The following is a 25,140-nucleotide window of genomic DNA, read 5'->3' as shown; positions in this document are numbered from 1 at the left end:
TCTGTGCGCCAGGTTCAGAGTTAGCGCACCAGCGTGCACATTCTAACGCTATGTTTATTTTGATAAATCACAACCTTTGCTTGGGAATTGCTGGGCGCTACTTTCAAGCCCCGTTTTTTGCCCAAGCAAGCTTTAAAATTGAAGCCCCAGGCTTTTTATGAGCTGAAACAGCCACAGACTGCATGAGAACAGGAAAGTGCTGCTAGAAATCACATGGAATAAATAGCAGCTGAAATAAATCCTAAACCGAAACCTGGTCCAGGTCCTTCAGTATTTCTGTACCTGAGTGTTGAGACTGGCACCTTCTATAACCGTGACGGAGTTCCCACAGCTCGCCCAGACGGAATCATCTAGCACCAGCAGCGTCCGGACAGGTTCTGAACCCAGGTTAACACAACGACTCAGGGCAGGGTCCCAAAGATCATCTGAAGAAGACAATAATACAAAAAATAGAGACACTAATGCACAAGCAGCAGATTTTTCTTTTTGATGCCACAAAGTTAACCATTGATGCCTACTTGTCTCTTCCTGGTCTCTTTGTGGCTGAAGAGTGTGAGAATGTTTTCCTTTTGACATTTAATCACATGGCACACATTGCAGTCATAGCAGTTGCACATTAAAAAAGTGAATTACAGAGGCTTTTCCTTTTCAATGAGTTAATGAGGCCACGTTGGAGAAGGGAGTGCACCCAGCCATTTAATTAACATTTTGGTTGAACTTATTTATTTATTTCTTTTTTTTTGCCTTTCGTAGCAGAATAGCTTTACATTTGACTCCTGACTTTATTCCAGTTTAATTATTTGGCACGTTGTAAAGGTCACTTTCGCACCTTTTTTTTTTAATTCTCTTTTGTAAATACCCCTCGGGCACGTTGCCACTTTGCGACTGTTCCAGGAACATTCAGTGTGGCCCAAAACCAAGCTTGTAAAATTCATTCACTAGATGTTTATTATTAATGTGCACATCTCATAAAGGAAAGTTGTCTAATATTGTTAACAGACAATCAAAAAGTTAAGTGTGCAGGTTTTAAAACAGTTACTAATTTGTTTTTAGACAATAGCTTGTGATTCGTAAGCAAAAAAAAAAAAAAGGTTTAACAGAGAAGCAGAATCCAAAATCATTCTTCGGTATTCCCTAGAGTTTTTGCCTTTGTTTTCTTTTTTCTTTTTTAATACAAAGCACGAAGAGTAAAATTTAATTGGCACACAGCAGCTCGGTATAATTAATCATTCTTTCTGCTTGGGTGGAAATTAGAGGCAGGTGGGCCTGCTGACATCCTGTGGCCAGGTAAAGTGTACACCCTGACACAGCTATTGTTCATAAAGTGGCTCCAAACACTACTGGGTAACATAAAAGGACCTGATGAAACAGGATGTGTCATCTGACAGTAGGATGTGGAAAAAAAACTTCCTGAAACTTCCTTTGATTCAAACATAGAACATGTGTAATGTAGTAATAATAAACTGTTACTGTATGGAAAGCCATCAGTAGCTGTGTTTCCATTACAGTTTCTTGCAAAATAAAAGTGATATTTCGAAAATGTCGACGACGTATAATTGCGCTTTGAACGTGTTTAGGAGCCTCCTAACTCTTGTTAAATCTCATCCCTCGAGACTTCGCTGTAGGAAGATGTACACTAAAAACATCCTTATCACACTCTGCATTCCTTTGTTGTTTTCTGTCTAACATGACAATAATATTTTTCTCATGCATAATGCTAAGAAATGTCTCGGTCTCCTCTTCTGTCCACACGTATCGCACCATGTTTTCTCAGAGCAAAACGGTCATGTGACCATGTACGTCACTTCATATGAGATGTAATTGCGGAAAAACTGTTTTCATTGCACTTTTGCAATACATTTCAATATCGAAACGTCTAACAGCATAGAAACTTTTTAGCGATATTTGAGATTTTTTTTTCGATTCTGAGTTTCCAGGTCACCAGTTTTTATTGTGCTTTTATTGCAATTTAGATGTTGTGCCTTTCCAGATGTAATGGACACGCAGCTAGTGATATCAACCTTAGTACTGAAATTTGGATTACATGTACTCAATTTTGGTTTACTTGTGCATAAGTGCACTTTACTAGTGGAGTAAAAAATGCCACGAGTAGTACTAGTGAAACAAAACGTGTGTATAAGCCCTATATGTTCATAAGGGGGTGGGGAAAACAAATTCAGTCTTTTCATTGGCTTTTGAAAACATTCCAACTAATCAGGGAGCTGGATTTGGCTATAATCCCTCCTACCTCATTTGCATTACATCTTCTAATACTACTAGTGAATCTTTTGGCTTCACTAGTACTAATAACAGACTAAAAACAGTCAACTACTAATACTAGTGAGAGTTTGTGTGCTAATAGTACTAGTAATGATAATTTATTTTACTAGTAAAGGTTTTTGGTGAACTCGTGCGAGAGTAGACCGAAGTTAGCGAAGTGGTCACGTGAACATGACGTGTATTTGCGGAAAAACTGTTTTCATTGCACTTTTGCAATACATTTCAACAACAAATGTCTAAAAAAAACCTCTCTATGAAAGCATAGAAACTTTAAAACTAAATAATCTACTAGCAGACACTTACATGTTACTAGTAGTACTCGTAGACCTAAAATATGTTACTAGGAAAAGCTTTACTAGTACTAATAGTAACACATACTAGTCTACTAGTAAATTATTTTTGCTTTACTGGTAAGGTCTACTTGCCCACTGGTGGGCCAAAAAACAAAGTTTGATGTTTAATAGTACAACTATTACACTAAAAATGTCATTAGTAGTGGACACTTTTGTAGTCTACTAGTAAAGGCTAGTAAAGCCATAAGATTCCCTAAAGCAGTACAAATAGACCTAATTCTAATGAAGTAGGAGTAATTATAATGAAATGCAGCTCCCTGATTGGTTGTAATATTTTTTAAAAGCCAATGAAAAGCCTAAATTAGCATTTCCTCGCCCCTGTATTAGCATATAAGGCTCATATGCTTGTGTATAAGGCTTATAGTACTAGTGACACTTTTTGCATCACTAGTAAAATGTACATAATTGAGGACTAGTGTTGCTTACCTATTGTTGATATTACTTACATTATATTTAAGCTCATACAGCTTTCTATAGATACTATGTTTCTGTATTTAGCTTCCTGTTAAAAATTGACACACAGACTGCTTATCTAAAGGTCTGTAGTTCTATTTCTTCTCCGCAAACCCAAAGCAACAACTGACAGGCAGCCATTACTCCTGAACAACCTTACCACTGCTGTTTCGTCCATAAACCATCACGGTGCCGTTCCGCAGGCCTGCAAACAGGAAGCGTGATGAATGCCTCAGGCACAGCACGGGGCAGCCCTCTGGGTTGGTGAGGGTCAGCAGGCATTGCACTGCAGTGTCCACACTGCCATACACCAGAATACTGGAAAACACAAGTGAGTCCACATGATAAACCTGCGACCAGTCCCAAATTTATGACATTATTGACATTTGCTGTGCTCTGCTGTGCTGACGTGGTGACGTATCGATCATTTCCTGTTTACACTCTACCGCTGTTTGCAGCGCTCTACTACTGTGTTCTGCTAACTCTAATCAAACTTGTTGTCATTGATATTTTAGCCTTGAAAACACTTGTTTTAATTTTTTACCGTACAGTTAAACGTACGAAGGTTAAGTAAAAAGCAATCTCGCCTCTTATAGGCAGTACAATCTCCTTTAAACTTCCTTTTGTCCTTAGCTTAGCTTAGCTTAAATTTAGCACCTATGGCTTCTCTCTCCTCCCCTCCGCTCTCCTGCCCGGTGTGTCAGATGTTTAGTTACTCCTCGTCCTCCTTTAGGGACAATGGTAGTTGCATAAAGTGTAGCGTACTGTTAGATATGGAGGCGAGGATCAACAATCTGGAGAAGCGGTTCCGCACCCCTGATACCAAAACCGAAGCTAGCAAGCAGGACCTAGCCGGTGCGGACCGTGCTAGCTCTAGCTTAGCCTCCCCCCCGGCCAGCAATGAGTGGGTTACTGTCCGTGGTAAGCATAGTCGAAGGTCAAAAAGCCGCTCGGGACACCACCATGTTCACGTCTCAAACAGGTTCTCCCCCCTCTGTGAGGACAACACACTCACCGGGGAACAAACTCTGATAATTGGCGACTCCATAGTGAGAAACGTGAAGCTAGCGAAGTCAGCGGGCATTGTGAGGTGCATCCCAGGGGCCAGAGCGGGCGACATAGAATCAAATCTAAAGTTGCTGGCAAAGAGTAATCGTAAGTTTGATAGGATAGTCCTCCATGTCGGCACTAATGACTCCCGACGTCGTCAGTCGGAAGCAACCAAAGTGAACATTGAATCAGTTTGTGCTTATGCTAAAACAATGTCGGACTCCGTAATTTTCTCTGGTCCCTTACCAAATCTGACCAGTGATGACATGTATAGCCGCATGTCATCATTTAACCGCTGGCTATCGAGGTGGTGTCCAGAAAACGAGGTGGGCTTCATTGATAATTGGAGATCCTTCTGGGGAAAACCGAACCTGATAGGAAGAGATGGAATCCATCCTACTTTGGAGGGAGCATCTCTACTATCAGAAAACATGGCACAGTCACTGTTATGACATCTCATGAATGAGACCATGTTACAGAGGGGGAGTCCTCCACGCCCCTCTGCGCTTGCCTTAGGACAGTTTCCCTCCCATTGCTATCAGGATAGCTGTGTTCATCGCCATGACAACTGTTGTGATGGTGATGAATATTATTTTATGGAGACGGTGTCAGTCCCCCGACCCATATTTCACAATGATTTTAACATAAAATCAAATAAAAGAGCTATCAATTATAAAAATCTGAAAAAAATTAAAATCTCAAATCTAGAAACACCAAAACATAAAACCATTAGATGTGCTCTATTAAATATTAGATCACTGAGATCCAAATCTCTACTAGTAAATGACCTTATCTCAGAAAATAACCTTGATTTATTCTGTTTAACTGAAACATGGCTGTATCAAGATGAATATGTTAGTTTAAATGAAGCCACTCCTCCCAGTCATTTAAATACTCATATGCCACGAGACATAGGCCGTGGAGGTGGTGTAGCAGCTATTTATCATTCCTCTCTCCTAATCTATCCTAAACCAAAGGCCAGTTACACTTCCTTTGAAAGCCTGGTTCTAAATTTATCTCATATCGAATCAAAAACCTGCCAGCCAGTCTTATTTGCGATAATTTACCGTCCTCCAGGCCCTTATTCTGAATTTCTATCAGAATTCTCTGAGTTTATATCAAACTTAGTCCTCAGTTCTGATAAAATACTGATAGTAGGAGATTTTAATATCCATGTGGACAAAGATAGTGATAGCCTGAGCTCAGCCTTTATGTCCCTAATAGACTCAGTTGGCTTTTTTCAAACTATTAATGAAGCTACTCATCGTTTAAATCATACTCTTGATCTTGTTCTAACATATGGCCTTGATATTAATGAACTAAAAGTCTACCCTGAAAATCCTCTGCTATCAGATCACTTTTTAATATCTTTTAACATTATCCTAGAGGATCTCGCACTGTGCAATAAAATAGTTACAAGTAGAAATCTATCCAACAGTGCTGTGGCTAAATTTAAAGAGGCCATTCCTGCTGCCTTAAACTCAGTGCACCATCCAATAAATAACTATGATATTAATTATAACCCCTCTCAACTGGATCTGCTTGTCGATAGCTCTGCTAGTCTACTAAAATCCACCTTGGACTCAATTGCCCCATTGAGGGAAAAAACTATTAAACGTCAGAGGAAAGCTCCGTGGTTTAGCTCTGAAACTCACACACTCAAACAAACAACCCGTAAATTAGAGAGAATGTGGCGCTCCAATAAAACAGAGGAGTCACGAATACTTTGGCAAGAAAGCCATAGTAAATACATGACAGCCTTACGACATAGTCGATCTACATACTATTCCTCACTAATTGAAGAAAATAAAAATAATCCGAGGTACCTTTTCAGCACTGTAGCCAGGCTAACACAAAGTCAGAGCTCTATTGAGCCCATGATTCCTCTAGCCCTCAGCTGTGAGGACTTTATGACATTTTTTAACGATAAAATTCACAAGATTAGAGATAAAATTAGCCACTCCCTGCCTTCACCTGGGCCTGCTGTACCATTAAATGTAAATAGGCCTAACCTAAACTGTTTCACACATATAGGACTTCAGGAACTTAACTCTATTATTTCATCCTCCAAACCATCGACCTGCCTTTCAGATCCGATCCCAACTAAGCTGTTTAAAGAAGTTATTCCCCTAGTCTGCCCATCTTTGTTGGAGACAATAAATATATCTCTATCAATAGGCTACGTGCCACAGTCCTTTAAAGTAGCTGTAATCAAACCCCTTCTCAAAAAACCTACTCTTGATTCCAGCACTTTAGCAAACTACAGGCCTATATCTAATCTTCCTTTTATTTCAAAGATTCTTGAGAAAGTTGTGGCAGCTCAGCTCTGTGAATTTCTTCAAAACAACAGCCTGTTCGAGGACTTCCAGTCAGGCTTTAGAGCTCAACACAGCACAGAGACTGCTTTAGTTAAAGTAACTAATGATCTACTCTGGGCTTCAGATGAAGGACGACTCTCAGTCCTGGTTTTATTAGATCTTAGTGCAGCTTTTGACACTATAGATCACTATATTCTACTAGAGAGATTAGAGAAATTACTTGGAATCACAGGGACTGCCCTAAACTGGTTTAAGTCCTACCTATCTGATAGGTACCAGTTTGTACACGTGAATAATAAGTCTTCTGTGTACACTAAAGTAAGCTACGGGGTTCCTCAGGGCTCTGTGCTAGGTCCAATCCTCTTCTGTATCTATATGATCCCCCTTGGTAATGTTATGAGAAAATACTCTGTTAACTTCCACTGCTATGCTGATGATACCCAACTGTATGTATCAATGAAGTCAGGTGAGACAAATCAGCTATCTAAACTTGAGGCCTGTCTAAAGGACATTAGGGCCTGGATGGACCAAAATTTTCTTCTTCTCAACTCAGACAAGACTGAGGTCATTGTACTGGGCCCGCGACACCTTAGAGAAACCTATGCTAGCCTAACTGCCCTAGATGGCATTACTCTGGCACAAAGCACAACTGTTAGAAACCTTGGGGTTCTATTTGATCAGGACTTATCCTTCAACTCTCACATAAAACAAACTTCAAGAACTGCCTTCTTTCATCTCCGTAACATTGCTAAAATCAGATCTATCCTGTCTCAGGGCGACGCCGAAAAACTAGTCCATGCTTTTGTTACCTCTAGACTGGATTATTGTAATTCTCTTTTAGCAGGCTGCCCGAGCAAGTCGCTTAAGACACTTCAGCTGGTTCAAAATGCTGCAGCACGTGTACTGACTAAAACTAGGAGAAGAGATCACATTACTCCTGTATTAGCCTCTCTGCATTGGCTTCCCATAAAATATAGAATAGAATTCAAGATTCTTCTTCTCACTTATAAAGCCCTAAATGGACAGGCACCAGTCTATCTCAAGGAGCTTGTAGTGCCATACAATCCCCCCAGAACACTACGCTCTCAAAATGCTGGACTACTCGTTGTTCCATTCATCTCTAAAAGTAGTATAGGAGGAAGAGCTTTCAGTTATCAGGCCCCACTTCTCTGGAACCATCTACCAACCACGGTTCGGGGGGCAGACACCCTCTCTACCTTTAAGGTTAGGCTCAAAACATTCCTCTTTGATAAAGCTTTTAGTTAGGAACCAGCTCATAGCTCATAATTAAGATGCAATAGGCATAGACTGCCGGGGGGGGGGTCTGGCATGCTCGGTTGGAGAGAGGTTGGAGAGGGCGTTAAGAGAGAGGTCATTTAGGTTAGAGAGGGACCGGAGAGGGTCCCATTCCTCTTTCAAACACTCCCTCTATGTCTGCTTACTCCCTTGTGTGTTTGCTCCTGTACTCCTTCTGGCTTTTGTCTTGCAGGTCCGTGGGATCCTCAGTGTGGAGTTACAGAGACTCAGCGGCTCTGTCTCCACCCTTTCCTCTGCACACACCCAACACAGCATAACGTGGATGGCTGTTCATCATAGGAATGGGATCCACACAAGGTTCCTGCTGCTTAACAGAAGGTTTTCCTTGCCGCCATGATGAATTCATGTTGGGTGTGGGATACATATGTATGTGTATATACGTATATATGCATATGTGTGTATCCATAAAATGAAGAGTCCGTCCTTAAGACTGCTCTACTGTAAAGTGCCTTGAGATACCATTGGTTATGATTTGGCGCTATACAAATAAAGATTGATTGATTGATTGATTGATTGATAAATGAAAGTCATTTGAAATGACAGAGTGCCAGCTTTTCATATAGTTTGATTTTACAGAGCAGAAATGAGGAGCCACTCTGTCTTCTGTGTGTTCACAGTGCCACTGTATCTAGATGTCTTCTTCAAAAATAGCAAATGCACACTGGTGTGTGTCTATCTGTCAATGAGACAATGGACATTTGTTAAATATTTATATTTTCCTAATGCTTGGTGCACTGATTATTAAAACCAGTGTCAATTTTTATCAGCACATTTTGATTTACTGTAGTTTTTATTCATAAAATTCACTAAAATGCTAAATTTAGGACTAGTTTCATTATTATATTGAAATTGACTTTTTTAAATTTTTTAAGAGATTTTTGTAGAGATTTATTTATATGTTTTCATCCTTTTTATATTTGTTCATTCGGAATAAATCAATAAATAAATAAATAAATAAAGGACATTAAGATTTTAATCGAATAAAATATAAAGCATAAGAGTTTATTAAAGATTAAGTTATGATCATATTAATATCAACCTGATATTGGATGATTTTAACATCTGTAAACACACACATATAAATGTGATGGTCACATTTATTAGTCGACAAAAAATGTCAATGTTTTGTATCGTTTTTGTAAATATTTAATTATGTGCCATAGTCTAGTTATTGTCACCTAAAAAATGTAGCCGCTGAAAACTGACTAAAATGTTAAGTCGACAAAAATTATGACCGAAATTTTTAGTCGACAAAAATTACGACAAATATTTTTAGTCTACAAAAATCACGACTAAAACGTTTAGTTGACAAAAATTAGTCAACAAACATTATGACTAACATTTTTAATCGACAAAAATTATGACTAAAATTTTCAGTCGACTGATAAAAACAAGTCAGCATAAACACACAGCTGATGTATCATCAAAGTTACATATATAAACATGCACTGAAAAACTCGTCATGAAGACAAAGTAGAAAAAAGATGTTTCCTCAGACTGATTGATCGTATCCTGTGCTACACACATAGGTTTACTGGATTTTAAAAATGAAGACGTAGAGATATTGATGCTAGGAAGGAGTATTAACTCTGATCTGACAAGTACCATCTGAACTGCTTGAGCTCTCAGGAGACCATAACCTAGTGTAATACAGGAGCTTTATTTTGAAATGTAAGGTGCAGAGCTCGAGTTAATGACCCTGCCTCCATATGGGAGCTTGTCTTTTTTTTTTTTTTTTACAGCAGGCTCCGTTTATTGTACAATCATTCTCTCACCGGCCGTCGTCTAGTCCAACACAAATGTTGTTGCTGTTTCCCATTGACGTCTTGTGAGATTCAGTCTCTGTTTCTTCTGTTGGAGAAGGTTGAGGTACATGTTCCAGACATCGGACCATGGAGCCCACCTGCAGACTCTTTACTGCCCTCGGCACAGGCCTGTTGAGGGAAAATATCTCGATCTGCCCTTGAGAACTTTCCTCCCCACCTGCCACCTTTGTAGAAAAAGAGAAATAATATGATTTGTGACACTTTTTAAGAACACCACTGGACAGAATCACAAGGCCACAGGTGATACACTTTTCTGTTGAAAAGGAAAGAGAAGTATAGTCTTTGGCCTGGTCTGTCTTTGCCAATCTGGTTCTTTATGCCTTCTTAGAGTTTTAATTCAAATGCCCCAGCTGGAGAACTCTAATTAAACAGTCCAACCAGTACAACTAAAGAAAGTTCAGGTCGTTTGTCCTTTCAGACCTTGTAATTTGTAGTCCCATAATTACTTTGGATAATATTACTTGGAGTTTTAAGCATATTATGTAAGAAATGCACAGTGTCATCTCTAAAACTGCAAACAGTTCCTAAAACTTCTGTGATCTTTTTTTCTGTCCAGAACAGGAAGGGCTGTTGAAAACTCTCAGTTGTTTAGCCTTTAGTTTTTGAGGTTTTAGTTTGATTGATCATAAAAGGGACTATTAGGGTCTATAAACTAAACTATATTTAGACAGCATCTTATATTATCAGTCTGTACCATGTTGACACAGAGTCAAACCTCTGCCAAGCTCAAAATCTCCTCTTTGCTAGATATTGTCAGTTATCTGGATCAATGATTCTGGTACCATGATCATTCACACTTTAAAGGCTTGGAAACTCTTTCTATCATTATTATATATCCCCATTTCCTTTGAAAAGTCATGATGAAATGCTCAATCCAGAACCGATCCGCATAAAACTCAGTGGAAACCCGAAATAACTGATCGTAAAGATCGGTTAATGACAAGCTAAATACAAGCTGAGATACGATTTTTTGAAATTTTGCGATTAATGACGAGATATACGAATCTTTTGATTGTTCAAACTGATCGAGAATCAGTATAATGATCCCAAAGTAAAACTTCCTTGGTGAAGGCAATAGGCAGCACAAAAAACATTAGTCTATTCAAACAAAATAGCTAATGTAGCTCAAAAAGTTCAAGCCAGCATTTGAAAACAAGTTCTGATAAATTACGGTCGGGCCCGCAGAACGTCTCCGTGTCGAGTAGCACGTACCACCGTCCTAAGAATTCAGTGAAATGACACGGTTCCACCGACTAAAACAAATTAAATTGTGCGACGTAAAATCGCAATCTATGTTGAATTGCCTTTGAAACGATATGTCATACGACTATGTTCCGACAAATTTAGAAATGACTGGAAAAGAGGGTGGGCCCCCAACCCCCCACCCCCTTTCAAAAAGGTCTCTGAGAGGCTCTTGAGATCCGCTCATAGAATGTCAATGGAAAAATTACAGCCCGATTCAACAAGCATTAATGGAGGAGTAGTCATTTGAAAAATGGGGTCCCCGGGGGGCCCCGTGGCACATACGGAGTAATGTGCCCCATTCATATATTGGTATGTGTCAATGATTAGGTACGACCAAGTGTCGCAATATTTGACTCACAAATAAATGAGAAAACAACCTTAATGGAAATTTCCTAAAAAAGGAGGGTCCGGACCCCTAATCAAATTGTGCCAGGCATTATCGGAATCTTCGTTGAATTATCTTTGAAACAAAATATCACACGACTATGTTCTCATGAATTTATCACCGGGAATGGGGGATGGGCCCCCAACCCTATTTCAAAAAAAGGGCTCCAAGCATCTCATCATATTAATTCATAGAGTATTCATACCAAACTGTATTCCGATCCCCCCAAATAATCAATAAAGGATTACAGCAGTGTGTTGGATTCCTACAATTCTCAGCCTAAATGCATTCAGGCACCTGTTGGATAATGAGTACAAACAAGTCTGAGTCATCCTTTTAAATGATTCAAGTTAAACTGACCTTCAGAGGTTGATTTCAGTCAATGTCTCAATGTTTTTGTAGTGTTATGACACAGAATTGTTCTAAAAATCTTCTATTAGTTGACTAAATCTAAAGAGTAGAGATTTACGACTGTTATCACTTATATTTATTACCCTCAACTATCCTCCTGTCACAAAGAGATAATACTTCCCATTAGCTCATTTAAAGTCTTGTCTCGCCTTATAACATTAAGTACCCCAACCTCTTATGTCTTTGAGAGCATTTTCATCGAGTTCCATTTTCACTGTTGAAAGTGTCACTCAATTTTACTGCCATTTGAACAAGTATAAATTATATTAGACAGATAATAAATGTGAATTTATGTTTCCATTACTGCTAACAGATGTATTCTATTTAAAATACAGAAAAACTACCAACCAACAGCAATGCATTTAGTTGTTAACAAAACATGATAATTTCCAGCTTCTTAAGAACGTTTCATAGACTAAATGTCTGCCTCAATAGGAGCCGGATTTCCTGTGCACCAAATTTATATTGGCCTTTGTTGGAGCCTGTCTAGGCCAATACCAAACAAGCTAAGCCCCTCCAACCAATCTCTTATGCAATTCCAATCAAGGTGGCAGAGCTCTAATTCATACACAATTAAAATGTCACTTGGGGTTTTCCAATATAATTTCATTCATGACTCCTTTGGTGGATGTTCACACAATATTCAATGCCTCTCCGAAAAAAGAAAGCACAGCTGCTTGCTGCAAGATGGCAAAGATTTATCCTCAGTATAAATCACATCACACGAAAGTGACACGAGCTAAATATAGTCTTTAGCTTTTCCCCTCCATGCTCAGCCTTATTTGCATGCAATCATTTGTTTGATTTGTATCTGCGTACAGAATCTGGACAGGAGCGACCCTTTGGGCTCTTGAGAATAAGCCAGAACAAATAATAGTCTTTTGCACAGGGTGAAAAGAAGAGAGTGGACTTATAAGGCTATACTGTGCCTAAAAATATGGGAAATTAGTTATTTTCATAATTTATGATGGATGTGTTTATAAGCAACTAGGACATACAGTATAAGTGTGACCAACATACCTGTTTAAAGCTAACTATTCTAGCAAGGGTCTCATTAAAGTCTTTACTTGGTTTATTTTTTTTTAAACAAACTGTTACTATTGTCTGTCGGCTCTGAAGTAATTTATTTGTTGGTCTAAACACGCTGAAACTGCTCAAATACTAGTTGCAACGAGGCACCAGTTGAATTTAAACACCCCACAAGTTTCACACGTTTCTTAGAGTGAGCCAACTCGGCCAAAAAAAAGCACATTAAAGAAATATGAGGTGATGTTGCGATAACACTAATGTTGTAGTACTCAAAGCCAGTCTTTGTCTTATCTCTCATTGGAGAGCATTTTTAATCGGTCCCGTCTAAGTCTCAGACTCCAGATTTTATGTTAAAACCAGTTGAGACCATCACTGATCTGCGTCAAGCATTTAGCGTTCGCTCGCTTATTATTCTGTCTCCATAAAAATCGTTACCAGTGCCTTGTGTGTCAGAAACCTGCAAACAATGGGACATTATTTCTAGAAGGAGATACATCTGAACAACTACTTTTGGCCTCATTTGCTAGAATTTAAATTAGTCAAGATTTAAGATTTTTGCATGTTGCGCTTTTAAAGAGTTGCAGACACCGTGTTTTCCTCTGTCAAATTTATTTAAAAAACAACGAAAGTTAAAGAGAGAATGGTAACTGATTGATTATCATGGTTCTGGTCTTGACTCGGTCTCTACTCCTAAAAGTCTTGGGCCGTGTTCGAAGTGACAAATTAACGTGCTACGCGTCAAAATGAGTATGTAGTGTGTTCACATTAGATACTATAAGATAAAGTATGTGAGAAATACCGGGATGTATACTATATCGTGACATTTTTTAAGTACGCACGGTGGACACACTAGTCATACTCAACCGCCCCATGATGCATTGTAAGAGGCATGTAAAATTGTCCTGGGAACGGCTTCAAGCTAAATATCAAACATCCCCTTTTCAAAACAAAAGCATCCCGTCTGGTCTTCTATTAGTTTTTTAACGCTTTTATAAATAGGGCTCTTGTTTTGAAGTTAAGCAGAAGTTTTGTCAGCAGCTCAATGGCGGGTCTCCAAAAATCTCCGAAATGTCAGAATTAAATATGTTTTCTGTGAGTTTTATGGATCAAATGACCACATGTTGATATTCTACTTGGTCACTTTCTCACTTAAAATGTTTTCAGAACTTTCAAAGGTGGAGAATCATCAGAGATATTTAGCCTCAGTGTGATTCAGGTTTTTGTCGAGTTTAAAATGCATCTTGGGAAACTTGGAAGTCTACTTCAGTGGAAACAGTCATCATCCTAATCATACTTAACGTATATAGGAGACAGTATACTCATTAAGTTTGCAGTGGACAGTACGGAATGTGCTATTTCGGTCTGGTCTTGACACATGGTCAATGCATGCTGGTCTCGAGTAGTTTTTGGTCTCAGATCGTTTGGTCTAGAGAACAACACTAAATAATACCACATTAGGAATATCAAACCTTTGTTGACGATATGTTGTGTTTAAGTGTATTCTTGCTCAATAAAAGCTGCTTTGGAGGAAGTTGTGGAAAAGTGGGACAACGAAGGTGAAGGCAGAAACACTAGAGAAAGAAGCTGATTAGACACAATGTCGTTACTCTGATCAAAGCACAGAGAAATCCCCATAGCCCATCTCGCTTTAACATGATTAGTGTCATCCTGCATTTGACAAGCCTGCCACCAAGGTAAAACCGAGAGGGGGCGGGAACACGCAGCCACTAATTATTCATCCTCAATCCACAGGCTTCTCCAGATATTTTGAGAGGATTTTTTTTTTTTTTAAGTTTTGGCCTGGTTCCATGTTGTACTGTAGAGTTTATTAAAACATCTGAACTACCTGTCTGTCAATTCATCAGCCAACAATCACAAGTTTATTCATGTCTTTCATTTTTAGAGGTTGGACTTAAAAAAATTCCTCATTGATAGTCAGCCATGGGTTTTAAATAATTGGGCCATTTTGGAAAAAAAAAAAGAAATCCATACTGGTGCATTAGTAATTTTGTTCTCATACACACCCTGCTGCCCTGTCATTTCATGTTTTTGAAGTAATTTACGGTAAGTAATGACACCTTATTTTTAGGTAAACTCTGCAGCTACTTTATATTTAATCTCACAGGAAGGCTTTCCACAAACAAACCGTTACTATTGTCTGTAGGATCTCAACTGATTTATTTGTTGGTCTGAAACTGATCATAGACTCAGTCCCCAGTTAAAACGAGGCACCAGTTGAATTCAAGTTTTACACTTTTCTCAGAACTCATGTTGTCACGATACCAAAGCTATGACCTCGATACGATACCTGCATAAATTATCCCAGAGCCAAAACTGAAATAATACCATGGCAAAACCTCAAACTTCTTAAGACTAATGCAATAATAGATGACAGAAATTGGAACTTAGTATTTTTTGTTTTATTTCTTAGCTTAGTTTACATTTCTATTGTTTTAACATGGGCTCAGACACTGTAGGGTAAATTAATGGTCGAATGATGTGTTTTGATTAGCGCGAGAAGGCAATGCAAATGGAGCTGAGGAGGAGAATCTATGTGTTACAGTGTTGGACAACACAAGGCAGGCACAGATACAAACAATGCAAGTACTTTGCTTTCTGTTTTGTTACCAAAAGAGTACATTTGTGAAACTACCCAGGACACACCCAACAGCCTCCCACAGCACAATGGTAAAAACCACTGGTCTAGAGCAGTGGTTCTCAACCTTTTCAGCCCACGACCCCCAAAATAAAGGTTTCAGAGACCAGAGACCCCAACTGTACCTGAGTGTACAGTACATTCAAGAACAGTCATGTGGAATAAAGGGGAAAGCTGTTTGGGGATAATTTAGTTTAAGATGTAGGAACAATTAGTTTAAACTGGCAAATAATGGGCATGAAAAATCATGAAAGTGGTTAAATAGGCAAAAATAAGCATGAATTATTGCAAAAAGGGTAACTTAAAAGTGACAATAATGGGTCATGGTTTAGGGTTATTTTATCGAGTTCGCACATTCTAGTCTAACTACTGTTTATATTTATACTTATGTTTATACTTATTATCATCTTTTCTAGTTGATTGTTTATTATTGAATGTTTTCACTATTGGAGAGAGCACAGTTGACCGAGTCAAATTCCTTGTGTGTACAATATACACTTGGCGAATAAAGATGATTCTGATTCTGATTCTGATACATTAGGATGGAAAAGTGGTGGAAAGGGTTTATAAGTGCCGGAAATGTCTTGAAAGTGGAAAAAAAATGTGCAAATAAGGCACTGACATTTGACGGAGAAGTGGCAGAAATGGGAGTAAAATGCATAAAAAATATATATCAAGAAAAAGGGATGAAAATAGGTTCAAATATGGCAAGGTTGGTGTAATTGCAGAAAAAGGGTAAAAATAAGCAAAAATGGGTTTGTTGTCAAATATTCCTAGGTTCTTGAAGGTATCTGGTGACCCCCTCTAAGATGGGGACCCTGACGCCAAGGTTGAAAACCCCTGGTCTAGAGAAGTGTTCCTAAACTTTTTCTGTTGCTAAACTAGAAGTACCCCCTCATCACACTATTCATAGCACACCTTGTTTTATTCACAAATCAGGCCATTTATTGTTAACAGGTGGAAAAATTGTCCAGTCGACACGTATACAGTGTCTGAGAAAGGCTTTACTACTTATGTTGGATATAAATTCAGATATGTTTCCTTGTACCCCCTGCAAAGAGTTCAAGTACCTTGAAAGGTACACATACGCCTGATTGGGAACCGCTGATGTAAAAGAGTGGCACACTCCCTGGTCTCTTTAAGAAGACCAACTTTGAATAACAAATATCGCAGTTCTACTTATTTTCCTATGCTGGGTGACCGTTTATTGGGTTTAGCACGCTATGAATATTAAAGAGCTAACCGAGCGTTTAGGGTTAAAAGAAGTTCACTTGATAAATTTCCACTTTCCAACTTTTTCATAAAGCAAAAAAAACAATATTGGATACTTGATGATTAATAGCAGCGTGCCTTCATCGAGCCCCTGCTAATTCCTGGCTTCCTGCTCATTCTTGTGATTTGATGGTCTTGCTTCATAGAAAACATCACTTTTCAAAGACCACAACAGCAGCTACTCACCAAAAGCCTTTATATTCAACAAATTGACACTTTCCAGGTGACACAGAGAAAAATATTGTCACTCACTTTGCAATGAGAAACATTCTGTAATCTATTTAATGAACGAGAGCTCAAAAGGCAGTGAACTTTTGAATGGTCGACATAGCAAATATGACGTTTTTTCTGTCTTTATTTTGAAGTATTGCACACACAGAGGACAAACAAGTGTTTTGAAGCATTTAACACATACTGTAGCTTGCATACATGTTAATGTTGAGCACAACTTACCCAGAGGTAGCCTTGAGGTAAGGAGGTACTTGCTGCAGAGAAGCCCAGTAGTGAACAGTGGACGGGGTTGTGGAGCGCAGCTTGGAGCTTGAAGAAAAACAATGAAACAAGGAATTTAATTCAAAAAGTATATAAGCTGTGATTAATAAAATCAGTAGAAAACTATTAAAAACCTGCACAATTTACAGAAGCAATGAAACATCATGAAATATCGCTGAGTACTAGAACTCATGACTTTTACTTCTGGTTTTAACAAGTGAAGGGAATATTTTTGGCCTATTAAACCAAATAATGAAAGAAAGGAAAGTAATAATAAGAAGAAAAAGGATGATGACTTCAATCAAACAATCCACAAATAAATACCAACCCAATCAAAGCAAAGAAAAAGTTAGTGTTGGTAGGAAAAATGTAGCCTGCAAACTCAGCTGGAGCTCATTCCACTAATGAGTTTTCATTTAAAATGAAGGAAAAACAGAATAAGAGTAATTGCCAAAAATCATTGTTAAAACCAAGATCCAATTTATTGTGAGCTCAGATCTTGTTTTGAAATATTTGTCAACTATTTTTTTCTTGCTTGTAGTATGTTAATAAATTAGCTCAACACTAATCCACAAGGTTTTACTAAATTTCATAAATCAGCGGAATTTAAGACAATTAAAACATTTTTTCTAATATTGTTTTAACATATCTGTGATGCCAACAGAGCAGACACTTTTCCTGATTTTTAACCAAGAACGTGATTGACTAAAATGTGCATTTGTATTTGTATATATATAATAATCATAATGAAATAACTAAAATTAAGTAAATAGATTAAAAAAATACAATTTTAACTACGACTGCAAGCAGTTATGAAAAGGGGCCAAACCAACGTGCCATTTGCAGTGTTGTAATTGTAATGGGCGTGGCCCAGCCCAGGTGATTCAGTGCTATGCAGGGAATCTGGAGATTGTATGTGCAAAGTTTGGTGCAGATAGAGATTAAACACTAGGATTTCAAAAAAGCAGGTTTTTGATGTGTAGTGACTTACAAAGAGAAATAATCTGAGGGAGTGGGCGTGGCCTATGTCAGAAGATGCGACTCTATTTAGGGAACACGAGGATATAAAGTTTATGAAGATTTAAACACATATTGTATATACACATACATATGATGGTGTGCTGTATAAATATTGTAAATCAATGCAGTTATTGACAACAAATTACCAAAAATCCCAATTATGTCACTCGGAATCAATAGATTTGAATTGCCTGCCAATAACTTCCGGGAACAAATTGAATCTACATGAATCATGAGACGGTCAAGCATTTCAAACTTACGTTGTCACAACTCTCGCTCTAAACGGCTTTGGTCTAACCACCATTCTCAGCCAAACTGTTTATATCTATACTTATGTTTATACTTATTATCATCTTTTCTAGTTGATTGTTTATTATTGAATGTTTTCACTATTGGAGAGAGCACAGTTGACCGAGTCAAATTCCTCGTGTGTACAACATACACTTGGCGAATAAAGATGATTCTGATTCTGATTCTGATTACTTAATTCAGTTGTAATAGCCAGGTTTCAACTCTTACATGTTTCCAAGAAAATACACCAAATTCAAATACTTCGACCAAAATGTCAAGAATTGGACAATAATCAGTCAACAACTTGACTTCATACCAAATACATTTTTTTCCAGCATGAAACAATGGTTCTGTGGCTTATTACCCTTTAAACAGATAACGTGTTTGCTTTAGTTCAGTAGCTGATTACACAAAAAACACTCTGCTAATAAACAAACAGTGAGCGTGGCAAGGAATGATAATTATTTTACGGACATGTGACAGATGGAACAATTAATTGCGTGTTGGCCGGATGGTGGGTTGGTGTCGGTGGCCATGAAAATGGGTGGAGTGGGGGGTAAAGTGAGGAGACTGTCAGCGATAAGTCGTCCTTTATATCTGTGAGCATCAATCATTGGTAATCGACCAGGGCCCGCCTCCTTTTGTCTCTCCTTTGGTGTGTTTGTAAACAGCTCTGGCCAGGTAACTGATTACTTAATCTGCAGTGTTAGACTTTCTAAATGATCCACTGCATTCGTCTACATCAGTGGTTCCCATTCTTTTTTGTCTCAAGTACCCCTTTGCATTTTTGTCAAATCATGTGTACCCCCTCTTCATATCATAAGTACCCTCACCATAATGCATGAGGCATCTTCACTATTGTTATCCTTAAACTTTATTATGGAAATTCTTCTTCTTCTTCTGTCTTATTCCTACTACTCACGTATTTTTCACATTATTCCAACAAGTTTGGTGTCAAACTGTTGAGATCATTTCTGGCCTTTATGCTATGTATTAGCTTTTTTCTAACTTTTTTCTAACTTTTCTAACTTCTAATTTGCCCATTCACATTTTTAACATTTTAAACCTTCAACTTAGAACTTCACCTGTTCAGCATTTCTTCAACTGATTTCAACTTTTTTAAACCTCGTCACTAATGTTTAGCTAATGCTAGGTTAGTGCTAATGCTAGGCTGATGCCATTGTTATGTTAATGCTAACGTTAGGCTAGTGTTAATGCAAACATTAATGCTAACGCTAGTGCTAACACCAATGCTAAGTAAATGCTCATGCTAAGTTATGCTGATGCTAGCTAATGCTAATTTATGCTAAAATAATGTTGTTTTAAGCAAGCAACTTGCATAATTGATGGATGGATCTCCTGAATTTGCTTAAGCGGGCTAACACCTGCATTCTCACTTACATTTTCTGCAGGAAAATTCTAGTTTCATATGTTTTTTAATGTGTGGAACAGCACGCTCACCTAAACCACTAACTCCCTAAGGCTTAATCTAAAAATTAATTAAAAAAAATACCATGCAACTTGTATGTGATTACTTCAATAGTAAGTAAATATGGTGTCCATTGTAAAATGTAACTAATTATTGTCTCTTATTGTCTGAAGTGTGATGAAATGGCCTCTACAGCATTAAATAATCCTGTTTCAATAAATTAAAGAAAATATAGTATTTTATTGAGCCATAGTACTGTTAGTTTATGGTAAGTTTGTCCAAAAAATAGCCTAAAAAGTAAGTGGGAACATTTCCGAGATTATTTTAAAAAATCATTGTAAAAGTACCCCCTGCAATGTGCTCCTGTACCCCTGTTTGGGACCTACTGGTCTAGTTCAAATGTGTCAAACTCAAAGCCTGGGGGGCCATATCCAGCCTTGCATCTAATTTGACCCACAGGAGAGAATGAAAATGACAGAGAAAACATGAATGTGTGAATTACCAAATAATCGAGGTGTAGATATCTCAAATTCATATATGTAACGAAACTCTACAACATTTTTGTAGAGTTTTCACCTCGTTTGACTCTGCTTGTTGTCCTTCATGGTGATCATATTTTGAGAGCTCATTAGGCTTCATCCATAAAACGCGTTCATATAGAAGCCTCTTGGTTTGGATGCAGAGAGACATCCTGTCAGTTTAACGGTTGTTTGGATCCCATCCATCACCTGAGACTGGCAACCATCATACGCCACTCTTTCAGCTAACAGCGCTGTGTGTGCGCTAATTCTCATGAGTCAGCGTGCTCATACAAATGGAATGTAGGATGCTGGATGATTGAGACAAAAGGTTGATTGAAAATAAAGAGGCTTAATTTCCTAAATGAGACATTAACATTTAAAAAGAACGAACAAATCTCATTCTGAATATTGTACAAGTGATAATCCATTCACACAAATTGATAGCTTAAATAAGATGCCAAAACAGCAGATTTAATATTTTAAACCTCATTATTAGCAGACAACTAAAACTTAAAGGCAGGGGTGTCAAACTCATTTTTGCCCAGGGGCCAATCACAACGCAGTTTCATCCCAAGTGGGTCACAGATTTTAGGCGGGAAAATGAGCAATTTCAACATTAATGTACCCTAGTTTGAACTTCATGTAAATAATATTGACATACATGTCTCTGCAGGATCTCCTCTTTAAATTTAATTGATTTTGTGACCAATTTTTATTTAATTTGGAAAAAATTGTTAAATATTTTAAGAAAAGAAAGCAGGATTTTGGAAAAGTTGAGAGTTCTTTGAAATAATTGAGATATAAATTGCAGTCAGGTAATATTTAAAGTTTTTTATGTCCTTTTAAATTCTCTTTAGGGCCAAATTGGATGCTGTATTTCTCTAAAGCAGTGTTTCTCAAATGAGTATGCAGAGAGAGAGAGCGAGAGAGAGAGAGAGAGCGAGAGACAGAGAGAGAGAGAGAGAGAGAGAGAGAGAGAGAGAGACAGAGAGAAAGAGAGAGAGAGAGAGAGAGAGAGAGAGAGAGAGAGCGAGAGAGAGAGAGAGAGAGAGAGAGAGAGAGAGAGAGAGAGGAAATTTAACAAATAAAGCATTAAATATGTTTGTTTTAAGTCACACAAAAAACCCACAAAATGATGATAGAAATGATCTTAAATAGAATATAAATCTATTCAGGAGGCACCAAATACTGTTTCATTCCACTTACTTGCAAAATTAGATTATTTAAAATGTGTGTTATTACTTATTCATTCCATCATTATGCTCTATAGTTATTTTTTTTACAGAATTCTGAGTAAAATGTTGTAGTCAGACAAAGGGGGTAGTTGGATTCAGAAATAAGAGAATGGGGGTACATGAGCCAACAAACCACTGCTCTAACGGACCAGATTTGGCCCCCGGACCTTGAGTTTGCTTTAAGCTTTGAACGATGTTGCTGTATCATTATTCTGAAATAAATCCCTTTTGATGGGTACATTAGGAAATATTTTTCTCTGGCTCACCGGTTACCGATACACAAAGTGCACAAATGGATTGTGTTCCCATTAAGGTGCAGACTGTGATCAATACAGTAAACTACCCTCCCCTTATTGAACTTGTTTAAACAGGCGGTCGGTAGAGCAAGAGTGAGCGCGGCAACAAAGTCTGTAGGATCATTTCCACCTGCAAATGTGCAAATTATATTGACAAAGCAAATGTGAGCCTAAAGCAGGGGCCATATCGCTGGCAAATGTAATGCTAATAGGGTATCAGTGAGGCCCCATTTAAAAATCGATGAGAGCCAAGGTTTCCAAAGTCCATTGTCATTCTCGTTCAAAGTGTAGCCTGTGTGTGTGTGTGTGTGTGTGTGTGTGTGTGTGTGTGTGTGTGTGTGTGTGTGTGTGTGTGTGTGTGTCTATAGGTGTGCAGTTATGATGGAGCTAATTCCCCTCTGTGGAAGCAGTAGGAGAGAGTCAGGTGAGTGTGAAAGGCGGCCGAGGGAGATTTGATGAAGTGCTTTAGGGAATGTGAGGAGGAAGAGGAGGAATGGACAGCTTGCTAATTAACGCCACATTTGTTGTTGTGATGAGAGGTTGAGCCTCCCAGCTGCTGCTTTCTGATGACCCAACATTCTACGTTAGGAATCAGCTCGCCCCACCCATTACCCCCCGTAGCGCACCAGGACATATGTGGGTTCCAGGTGGCTACAGCTAGCTAGCACAAAAGCATTTTAGCTTAATTCAGGGAAGTCGAACTCATTTTAGTTCAGGGACTGAATACGGATACAGTTTAAAGGTAAAAGAGCCACATATTATACATAAGAAAACAAGCACTTTCAACATGACTGTGCCCTAGTTTGTACTTACACATAGAAACAATACTATATGGAAGTGTCCCGATCCGATATTGATATCAGTCCGATATTAGTCAGAAAACGAAGATCGGATTTTATCGGACTGCATCTAAAATCACAGATATAAGCTCTCCCATAAAATGTTCCACTCAAACACTTCTATCCATAGGTGACTGTGGTTCTCTGTTTGACTAACATCTTTATCATGTCTTTTCTAACATTCCATACTACAAAATAAATAATAAACGTATGTATGATTTGTGCTGATATTGTATTGGATCAATATCGGTATCATATCGGAAGTGAAAAAGCCATTACTAACACCATACCATGTCACGTCTTTATTTTAACCTGTGTGTCTGTGTGTGGTTGATGAAGTTTGTGGTTTTTAACTATGGTAAATGGTAAATGGACTTGATTTATAGATCACTTTATCCCTACACTGAAGTAGTCTAAAATAGGGCTGAACAATTAATTGCATTTGCGATATTATCACAATATCATAAAACACTATTTTCTAATCGCAAAGGCTGCAATTTTTTTTTTCTTGTCCTGTCTTGTTAAGTTCAGAGAGTGTTTAAGAAGTGAAGTCCACATGTTTCATGAAACGTGAAGTTAGTTAGATATGTTGAAGCGGTAAAGCCACAGATTTGTTTGCTTTATTGTCGTAATCTGTGCTTTGAAATGTATATTTTATATTTATTTAAATTTTAAATAAATCTGAAATTGTTTACTATGAAACAGATTGATTTATTGCTTGTGTTCATTGAAAAATACATGACAAGAGGCCCTTGAAAAAATAAGTGCATATTAAATCGCAATCGCAAAATTGTGTAAAAAAATTTTCAATTAGATTATTTTCCAAAATGGTTCAGCTCTAATTTACACATTCACACACCAATGGGACTGACCTGCCATGCAAATTGCTGGTCGATCACTGGGAGCAATTTAGGGTTCAGTGTCTTGCCCAAGGACACTTCGACACATAAACCCGTATAGACTGGGATCGAACCCCCAACTTCTTGCTTAGAAGAGTATAAAAAAGTATAGCTATCAGTCACTGTAGGATCTTCATTTAAAATACCTTGATTTTGTGACCACTTTTTTCAAAATCACTTCAGTAAAACTGCAAGATTTTGAAAAAATAAAAATAAAAATAAAATTCTTGCAACAAATTAGGATTAAAAATGATGTAATATAAGATGTAATATAAGAAAAAACTGTGTGCCCGATAAATCATTTGGTGTTTTATTAAATTAGTGTATTTGGAGGAGCTGAGATATTGACTACAACTAAAATAGTGTTTTTTGTCATTTTTTTTTAATCTTTCTTTCTCCTGCAGGCCAGATTGGATGCTCAAAAGGGCCGGATTCAGTGGTCGGGCCTTGAGTTTGTCACATGGTTTAAATGAACAAAAATGTTCATCTTTTTAAAAAAAATGTAGAAAAAAAAATAATCCTTTTTTTTAATTGCAAAATTGTGGCCAACTTTCACACTGATGAAACAGTTTACAAAAGGATCTAATATTGGAATATTTAAAACTCTTGGAAAAGGGCTTTAAACTGACCATTCCAGTCATTCCAGATTATTGGAAAATGGACTGGGAATGCTGGGAGTGCTTTGAAATGGGCAATTGAGTTTGCATGAAATACCAGAGAGCAAATCCAATATGTGGTGATATTCTATCTTGCTCACCTGATGTATTTGTGTTAACCTCAGGATGAGCTGAAAGTCTTCTTTTAAAGAACTTGTTGATTGTTTTGTGACAAATATATTTCACGGTGGCATAAAGGGGGTTTGGAATGCTAAAAAAGTCTCTAAACTGGGGTTTATTAACATTTTTGTGTTCCACATCCAAATGTCCTTCATTAAAAAGAGCTTTAAGAAACTATCAAACAATATATACCACACGGTATTCTAACTACACCACCCACTGCCACATCCTGACTGTGACTCTAATATCAAAGTAACTGAAGTTACCTATAGCAGATAATTGCAGAAACATTTACAGGAGGGTGAACCTTGTTCTCATAACACACTAAATAGATCAATGGCTTAGAATCCTCTATAAAACAAACCCTCAGTGCCAAACAGGTAGGTGTACCCATTGTATCAGTAATAACAGCTCTTATTTGAAAATGATATACATGATCATTTGTATCAATGTAGTTACATTATGAGATATCCTGCTCATCAGGGGGAAAAACTGGCAGTTTAGAAAGGTATGTACACTGATGCCAGTAATGATGAGTAATCAGTAATGATGTTTTTAAATGCTGTCAGGCATCTACTGTCACTGGCGATAATAGAAAACACGGCTCTAATGACATGGAAAAACATTCTGTGCATGTGAATACATTATAAATCCATTCGTTTGAACATTTGCAGCGTTGTCTAAGGCTGTATTGGAAACACCCGGATGTATACTAGATCAGGACATTTTTCAAGTATGCCTGGTGGG

General features: G+C 37.8%; 1 protein-coding gene across 1 annotated transcript in view; it reads right to left on the bottom strand.

Annotated features, from left to right (window-relative positions):
* arhgef10la (Rho guanine nucleotide exchange factor (GEF) 10-like a) overlaps nt 1-25,140 on the bottom strand; it is a 219,087-nt gene that overhangs the window by 20,978 nt on the left and 172,969 nt on the right. Inside the window, 4 exon segments of the mRNA XM_028446908.1 lie at nt 283-425; nt 3,247-3,404; nt 9,547-9,761; nt 17,049-17,135. Coding sequence (XP_028302709.1) covers nt 283-425; nt 3,247-3,404; nt 9,547-9,761; nt 17,049-17,135 — 603 coding nt within the window.

This window comes from Gouania willdenowi, chromosome 5, assembly GCF_900634775.1.
Source record: "Gouania willdenowi chromosome 5, fGouWil2.1, whole genome shotgun sequence".
Taxonomy (NCBI): Eukaryota; Metazoa; Chordata; class Actinopteri; order Blenniiformes; family Gobiesocidae; genus Gouania; species Gouania willdenowi.
This window is presented reverse-complemented; position numbering and strand designations above follow the sequence as displayed.